Source organism: Astatotilapia calliptera, chromosome 20 (genome assembly GCF_900246225.1).
Source record: "Astatotilapia calliptera chromosome 20, fAstCal1.2, whole genome shotgun sequence".
Taxonomy (NCBI): domain Eukaryota; kingdom Metazoa; phylum Chordata; class Actinopteri; order Cichliformes; family Cichlidae; genus Astatotilapia; species Astatotilapia calliptera.
Window position 1 is genome coordinate 16,536,569 of NC_039321.1, and position 9,402 is coordinate 16,545,970.

The window sequence follows — 9,402 nt, forward strand, 5'->3', positions numbered from 1 at the left end:
TTTTGTCCAGACCTTTGAGAAATTTTTAAAATGACAACAAGGTAAAAGAGATTTTGTCCTTCTTGTAGAGAACAACATCATGTCATAGCTGCCTCCAGCTGATGCTAAATAATGCAGCCAGACCACCTTATACTGAATACTGATCTGCCACAACATTAAAGACTTTGTCAGGTGTGACAAAGACCAAAGGTGCACATTTACTCCTAAAGCACTCCCTGATGGCACAACACAGCAGTTGGCACAACCACAGCACAAAAACTGCTCAGGCTTTGCTCAAGGAATATGTAAAAGAGAGCACACCTGTTACTCAGACAACCTCTTCTTTCCAAATGAGCATGCACATGTAGTGCCACAACAAGCCTGATCCACAGATGAGCCACTTCTTTGCTGCTTTTTTGAGTTCACCTTTTGTACAAGTCAGCTCTGTGAAATCCTGATGGGTCTCAAACAGAAGCTCTCCTTAAACTGAAACTTGGCGCCCTACCATCCACCATATCCTCCAAACCAAGAGTTTAAGATCACCCATAAGGGAAAACTTTGAACATCTCATCACCTACAGTACATAATATCATCAAATGATTCACAGAATGTGGAGCAGTTTCTGTGCACCAGGGACAAGGTCTAAATCAATATTGCAAGCCCATGATCTTCAGGTAGGACTGTATTAAAAACAAGAATGACTGTGTCATGCAAATCCTTGCATGGACTCAGAAACACTTGCAGAAATCTATGTCTGTGAACACAGTTCAGTACGCTATCTACAAATGCAAGTCAATGAAGCTGTGTCATGCAAAGACAAAGCCATATGTGAACACAATCCAGAAACAGCTTGAAGTGTATTAAAACAGGTCACAGCTCTGGGCACAGTTTTTTGCAGATTGGTGAACCTCTGACCTCTCTAAGTTTTTTAATAATCAAAGCAAAGCTGGAGTGAACCCTGTTTATTGTTTTAGAAACACAAATAAGACTAATTCTTGCTCTATACAGTACATATCAATCAATCAATCAATCTTTATTTATAAAGCACTTTTCTTACAAAGATGTAGCACAAAGTGCTTTACATGGTTAAAAGCAGCCCACCCCACCCCGCCCTCCAACTCACTCCCCACACTCTCATTAACATAAACGATCATGGATACATACCCCCCCCCCCCCCCCTCCACACACACACACACACACACACACACACACACACACACACACACACACACACACACACACTTAAAGAGTAAAATTGGGCTGGGCACACATGAGCCAGGTGAGGAAACACTATCACGGGGAGCCGTCTGCACCGGGACCCGGTCACAGACCGCAGCCTCCAGGCTGGGCACACAGCAGGAGGGAGGCAAAGCAGCCCCCCCAGCCAGGCTGAGAGGACCCACAGAGCCCCAGCAGCCACGGTCAATCACAGCCCCAGTGTAGAGCGCCCCCTACGAGGAAACACTGGAGATATGACCTAATAAGAGTATATACAGAATAAAAATTAAAATAAATAATGGGATACAATATAAATATGAATAGAGTAAGAAGATAAAAAATGAATAAGAATAAAATCAATAAATATTAGGTAAAACCTAAATTAATAATATAAATAGAATAACAGGATAGAATAAATAAGCATAAAATAAATAAATATATAATTCCAATATACTTATTGGAAAACAAGGAAGAGGAAAAATAGATTAAAAAAAGAACTAGATACCCAGAGTACATACTGTAGTGATTTGGAGTAGCTATTGAACATGTATTCAAAACACACAAAAACACAAGGCCGTCAACAATGTAATAAATCTAGTGAAGGGATTTGTGCCCTTGGAAGGATGTGTGTATTTATGTAATCCACATGAGTGTACTTGACACTGATAATGTGCATGCTTTTTTAATCTTATAAGATAGTAGGTTGTCCTGAAATAGTAATGTATTGCCTCCTGTTGTAGTTATTTTTCTTTCCTAATTTTAGTAATACAATTATATATCATATTTATTACACAATCACACAAAGCTATATGTGAATTTACAATATTCTGCAAATTTCAATAAGCTTTCATATTTAAAAATAGCTTGTCAAACTAGCCTCTGGGCTGCAGTTACCAGTCTCGAGCACTAGGGTGCAGTGTGTACCCATATGTCAAAAGTTAATTTCGAAAGTTGACGTACTTTGATAAGTTTAACAAGTTCGCGTAAAATGCACTCATGTTCCGAAGCGCCTGGGTGTCGTAAATCTTCTCACAGGCGAACCGGGGTGTTGTATTGGTAACAATAGTGACAGCTGAAAACCACAATACAAAAGGTGCAACTAAACAAAAGAAAAGCAAACTACTTTTTTTTTTTAAATAATTGGCTTTTTATTGTTTAATCAATCAATCAATCGCTACAACCACGTCAAACACTGTGATAGTGTTTTAGTGGGTGAATTCTTTTATTTCTCAGCAACTTTTTCTCTCTTTTACACTCTCCACCCCCCTCCAGCTTTCCTTTTTATCTGATCCACTTTTACAACTTTCCCTGCTTCATACTGCCGGCATATGAGAGCGAGCACGAGAGAAAGCCACTGCAGACGCATTCATGTGAATCCTTGGTGTGCGCACCTGTGCTCCATGGAGACTGCAGACCGAGTCCAGAGTCTATGCTGAGAATCCTGATGCGTGGATTTTACGTGGTCTGTGAATTGTTTGCTGTTCAACTTCAGTGTGACGTCCAACAACTGGTCACAGAGAACTGTGGGCGTGTGTATGCGCGCGTGTTGCCAGGTCAGATCGTACAGGTGTGGAAAAATGCTGAAGGATGCAGACCTGTGAATGGCATTAGGCTGTGGGGGAGGACGGAGACATCAGGCTGTTGATGCTTCCACAGATTAAAATGACAGCTGTGCTGGAGACGGAGGCGCACAACCTCACTGAGGAGCGCGACAGCTTCAGCCAGGAGAACCAAACTACCCCACACGCGGCTGGACAGCTGAACAATGCCAACTGCCTGTTTCTGTCTATAGTACCTGAAGAACAGACGGTTTCAGTGCTGATTTGCTTTTTTGTCTTGCTGACCGCCTTGTCGTGTTTTGTGAACGCGCTTACTCTGTTCGGCCTCGGACAGTCGGAGGAGTTTTCCTGGCAGCCGCGCTTTATCCTGCTCAAGAACCTGATTTTCAGCGACCTGGTGCAGACTGCGACCTTTGGCCCGGCGGTCGTCCACTCACTAATCCAGCGCCGCACGATGGCGTTCAGCGGATGGTGTTACGTTCAGTACTTTTTGGGTGGAGTCTCTGTCTTCTGTAGTCTCGTTACTATAACTTGCATGGCGTTGGAGCGATACATATACGTCTGTCATGCCATCCATTACTTGCCAATTTTCACTAAGATCCGCCTGCGGGGTGTCCTGGGGGGAATCTGGCTGTACTCGGTTTTCATCGGCGTCTCTGAAATTGTGCTGCTGCACACCGGGAGAGGAGAGGATGATGAAACGGTTACCACGGGGCTTCTGTGCGAGCCAGATGTTGTGGAACAGCACCTGGGGTTCCCCCGTGCCTCTGCAGTTTTTCGCAAAACCGTGGGCTCCCTCACCCTGCTGCTGTGTCTGCTGATACACGCGTTTTCCTTCTTTAGAATGTACCAGGTCGCGCGCAACGCAGTGATACCTTTCAACGCGATTAACGTCACAGCGCGCAACACTGTGTTGTTTTACTGCGGGATGCTGTTCCTGCAGCTGCTGCCGTTGCTCCTCAAAGTCGCGTCGGACGCGCTGTGGGAGTTTAGGGCACCGGTGGCGATGATGGTACAGTCCTCTCAGTCTCCCGGCCTCTGCAAAGTGAAGACCACCCCCACGGCCACGGCGACTGCGCTTCATATATCGCTGCTGGTTATGCTCATAGTGCCACCGTGCATTAACCCGCTGGTGTATGGACTGTGGAGTGTGGAGATGAGGCAGGCGCTGACCAGCAGGTTGCGGTCGTGGACAGAGAGAAGGGCTAACGAGCGCGCTGCAGAGAGAATAAGACTGGAACACGTGGCGCGTCGAAATGGAGCTCAGGCGGGATAAACCGATTTAAGAGACACAGCTAAACTGAACTACTGATGACAAACTGGACAGCACCAGGAACAAACTAAACTTTCTTTCTGCTATTTATCTTACTTTTAAGACTCTAAAGCAGAGATGTCCAATTCATTTTACAGCCCAGTTTGTTCTTAATTGGGCCTAACAAGAGAAGCTCCCCTTTCTGTCAATGTAAAGATGTTTAAATACACCTTTAATCCCAATTAATATAAAAAAGAAGCGTCTTTTCTACATGATAAGAAATGCTGCTGCAGCAAATAAAAGAAATCTGTCAGCAAGATAAAATGGGTGTAGAAAATTACAGAAAAGTTCTAGTAGTAATAGCAATAACAGGAGTTTTTTTTTTTTAATTAAATCATAATAATTAAAAAAAGATTATTTTTTCCTCCATTGAATCTTTGTAAAAAAAAAAAGAAAAAAAGAAAAGAAAGTGACAGTAGATGATGAAAAAATAAAAGGAACTTTTGTGTTTTATCTGTTATTGTTAATCTGTTACTTAGTTACTTGGGCATAGTGTGGATGGCATGGGGAAGGTCTTTAGTAGGAAGGAAGGTTTTTAAGTACACTGTTCCAAAAAATAGTAATGTCAAAGTATCTTACTGTATATTTTACAGTTTTGTACTGTCTTTCTACAATATTAAGTTTACATAAGTAGACTGTGATTTTACATGTCAAAGGTAAAATAACATAACATCACTGTAAATATAGTAAAACACAATTTACTTGTTTTTTAAATATATATTTTTGTACATATGCATATTTAGATTGTAAAAATACATTCAGAAATGTATCATAATTTCACAAATATTTGTCTGTTATGTGAGAGAATGATCTGTTAAATTCAAATGTAATACTATGAAAAAATATATAAAATGATTGAAAATTAATGAAAATAATCAATAATTATAGGAGTATTTGAATTATAATTTTGCTGAAAATTTCATGTCATCTAGGTCTGATTCAATAATTCAGAGGTAACAAGTGAAAATATAATTAATAGGAATAAAAACTGAAAAAAACATATAAAAGATTGCATAAAAATAATATAAATCTCAAAGTATTCACAACATTCCTGAACAGAAATAGGCCTCTGCACCTGGGGTGAGGCTGTGGCCATGAAAACAATGTGACATGCCATTGGATGTTGGGACATATAATAACATGACGCTAAGCATCGGCCAATGAATGTGAACTAACAACCACAAGGTCGTGGGTATGGCTGCACTGTAGGAAAAAATCCTAATATAAAAGTATTTTACTGCATTTTACAGTTTTGTTCTGTTCTTCTAGAATATCATTAAAGTTACGTAAATACACTGTGATTTCACATTTCAAATGTAAATTAACATTAAATCACTGTAATGTAATAAAACATAATTGCCATGATTATTAAATGTATCTGTCTGTACATATGCATATTTAGATTGTTAAAATACATTCACAAATGTATCATGATTTCACAAATATCTGTCCGTTATTTGAAAGATTGAACTGTTGAATTCAAATGTAATGCTATGGAAAAGTATATAACATGATCCCTATAAGCTTGTGTTACATCACATAAGTATTATTATCATTGCTATTTAGGGCAATCGTGGCTCAAGAGTTGGCAGTTTGCCTTATGATCAGAAGGTTGCCGGTTCGAGCCCCGGCTCAGACACTCTGAGTATTGTGTCCGTGGTCAAGACTCTTTGCCTACTGGTGAGGGCCGATGGTGCGATATGGCAGCCTTGCCTCTGTCCCAGGGCATACAATCCATTATTATTTAAACCAACTGTTAACTCTATATTTCTGTACATTTACGTATTATGATTCATATTGCCACATTCATTGACCTTGTTTATAGGTAATTTCATTGTTTGATCACGTTAAAATGTTCCTAATTTAATGTCTAAACGCACTTGGAAAAGGCAGAATCCCATGTAAAATTAGCGCAACAACCTGTATTGTCATTACTGGAAATAACCATATTTTTATGAGGAAGTTATTTTCTGTTATTTTACGGTAGTATTTTGGCGCCCCAGCTGCTGGAATATTACTGTTTTTTTTAAGATGTTTTTTTTAACAGTGTAGGAAAACTTGTAAAACCTATGACAATACAAAAGTCTGAAGTCGATGCCCTCTATGACATTTTCCGAAGCTGTTTAGTGAGTTGGATTGGAGTATTTGCCGGCTAACTCTGGCTCCTGGGCCTTATGTTGCACACCCCTGCTCTAAGGTAAGAGAGGCTGCAGCGGAGAACCAGGTAGCGTACTCCCCGTAACACCTGTGATGTGTGTGAGGTTGTGGAGCACAAGTCCCTGCAGTGATCGCGTTAGCCTTTGATATTAAAGTAGCTTTGTGTCGTGTCGCTTATACGTGTGTTTATACTGTGTTCAAAAGATGACAAATGAAAGCTGTGGCCAAATGCTGCAGGAGTTGAAGGACATCCTCTTTTTAAAGTAGCTGCAGTGCTTTCAGAAATATTTTGCGCTTTGTGTGGTCAGTCAGCAGGCTGGTGGCAACACCAAAGCATCAGTGCCTCACCGTTGCAGACACTCTTCTTTAGGTTTGCACACAAACTGTCACGTGGGAGCATTTTTGTACCGTGTTTTCCGTTTTTTGAAGCATATAAGCAACTTCAGATAGAGTTTTGATTTGCAGGCCAGAAATAACCTGATTACAGCACATTCTGTTTGAGTTGAAATTGTTCATTACAGTACCTAGCCTTCTCTTTTATTTGAGCAGGTTTACCTCAGCAGAGAAAGAGCTGAAAGGGAATGGACCCTTCATTAAGTGTTCTTGCCATGCCCAAATGTACAAAGTTGATAAAGAATTAAGAGATGTATTTTAGGCTAAGCTACAGCTCTTGTGTATGAACAGGAAATCATCTGCAGATTCACACAAAGTCATCGGACAGCATTTTACTGTTCAGCAAGAAAGCGACTGTACTTATGATTTGAAAATCTTGCAAGCCTGTATTTTATTCTTGATAGAAGAAAGAAAAGATATCAAACATATCAAAGCAGGCTGCGCTGTCATAGTTTCATGATGCAACAAATGTTTTCAGCTGGTAAAAGGTGTGGCCTGCAGGCCCGCCAGTTCAACGCCCACACTCATTCACTACAAAGCCATGACTGTTTGGCTGAACTATGCAAGGCCTTTCTTTTAAAAAGATCTGATATTTTGCTCTGGAACCTGTGTAAATCTTTCAGCATTGATCGTGTCTTGCCAGATTTGCAAGATGCAGGCTTTTTTTTCTGCACTGATAATTAGCCTTATTTTAGTCTGAACAAGGTCTGGAGAGAGTTGCCTGGTTACATAACAAAAATGTTGTCGTTCATCAAGTTAAGGACTGTAAACTACTTTAACACAGCAAACTATTCATTTTACATTCCTGTTTGTCCAGAATGAGCTTTAATTTTTCCAAGGTTTACATGTAAAACTTTGGAAAAGTTTTCAAGATTGCATTCCAAAACCTTACATGTAATCAAATGACTTAAAGTCAGCATTTTGTCTCTAAATATCTTTTGAGTGTATGTGGAACATAAATGTTGACTGTGTTTGTTTGAAGGGTCGTTTTGCCACCTATCCTCCCTGTTTAACCAACAACAGCAGATTAGTTTTTTATTACACTGCGGTTACATGTGTTGTAGCATGGCTAGTTTTTATGTGTTGTACCATTTCAAATGTGTCTTGACAAGTTAGGGAACTGTGTCAGCTTATTTTCAGGAAGTGTTGGGTCTTTATGGCAAAAATACACTGAGACCATACGAATGCAAAGGAACTCAACAACAGACAGCTAAAGTTTAAAAAAGGGATGTCATCAACATTGCTGTTTCTTAATTTTAAAAAATGTTGGTGATAACCTTTAAAAATGTGGTCTTGCTTATAAAATGTGCTGTTACGTACATGAATTGTTGCTACATTGTAAATCAGTCACATCCAAATGTGTGTTTTTAATCAATCCTTTAGCCAGTTCAGTTGTTGTTGAAGATTTTTCAGTCATAATTGTTAACTGCTGATTGTTGATATTTTAAAGTGAAATATTAATCCTCAAATGAGCAAGTGTAATTGATTTACACGTTATTCTATCATCACCATGTTCCTGTTATGATTTTCCAGCTTTAGCCTCCATACAGAGGCGTTGTGACAGTGTCTATTGAACTATTTAGGATCTCCTGCAGGTCAAAACTGTAACTTATTTGGCAGTCAGATTAATCAAAGCACTGCAAGGTGTTCTCATACCTACTCCCTAGTATATAAAACTGCAAAGAAGTATTTTCACACTGCAATCAGGAATTACAAAACGCATTATGATGACACGAAGACCTGATGGCAAACAAAGCGTCACATCAGACAACAAGATCAGTAAAACCTGCATTCTTAAAACCCTTAAAAAATAAGCTATACCCATACGAAGAAAATCTGCTTCGTAAAATTAGCAGGTAATTATATGATTAGATTTCTGTTTGGATTGTGTTAAAGCACTATTGTGAAGATACTGTGAATTCATTTGTTACAGATGTGTGTCATCTTTAAAAGGAAATTATTAAAATGGTTGAAAACAGTTGATCAATGGTCGTCTTGTGTCTGCACGACAAGCATGTGAAATTAACGTATCTGTACGCTGACATTTTATAGGTTTTTTACAGAGATCACTGACAAAAGAAGGAATTACTTAAATTAGTACATTTACCTCAATTCATGCAAGTTTAGCTTTTAAAGATGACTGACTGTTTAAGTTATTTGATTGTATGCAAATGTTTCATGTAATTTTGTTACATAAGTATAATGTTGAACAGATTGTATACATGCTTACAGTTGTGATGATTCTTAGTAAGTTGCACCTCACCTTTTGGTAGCCATCAACAAGCTTCTGGCATAATTCTGGCTCGATATGTAAGCAGATTTTACACTAATAGGTCAGCCAAACTTGCTGCGGTCTCATGGTGTGCAGGTTAACATGTTTACTTTGCATGTAAACGAACCACAGTTTGAGATCAGAAAGCGACACAAGTTAGTTAGTGTACCCCCAGATACATGACAAGATTGCGTCGGGGTGGGAATGGAGTGGAAATCAAAATAGGGATACATTTGTTGGTGCAGGCCCTTGGAAAATAACGGAGTAGCTGAAAGTACTTTTAGATGTGCTAAATTCCCCAAAAGGGCAAACTAATTTGATTGTCACAGCATTTCTGTAATAAAGCACTGAGAATAAAATAAAGTCATTTTCCTTCTTGTTGGAGTGTCCAATAACACATGATAACTAAATGTTCATTATTCAGCTCCAAATCAACCCCTCTCTGAGATGTTCTTTCTCCCATGAAACTACTTTTAGTGATTCATTAAGCAGTGTTCAAACCCTCCAAAGGG

General features: G+C 39.4%; 1 protein-coding gene across 1 annotated transcript; it reads left to right on the top strand.

Moving 5' to 3' along the window:
* The first annotated feature begins 2,859 nt into the window (after positions 1–2,859).
* Positions 2,860–4,032, top strand: LOC113013781 (olfactory receptor 142). The gene has a single exon (XM_026154928.1). The coding sequence runs from the start codon at positions 2,860–2,862 to the stop codon at positions 4,030–4,032; it is 1,173 nt and encodes a 390-aa protein (XP_026010713.1).
* Positions 4,033–9,402: the final 5,370 nt, after the last annotated feature.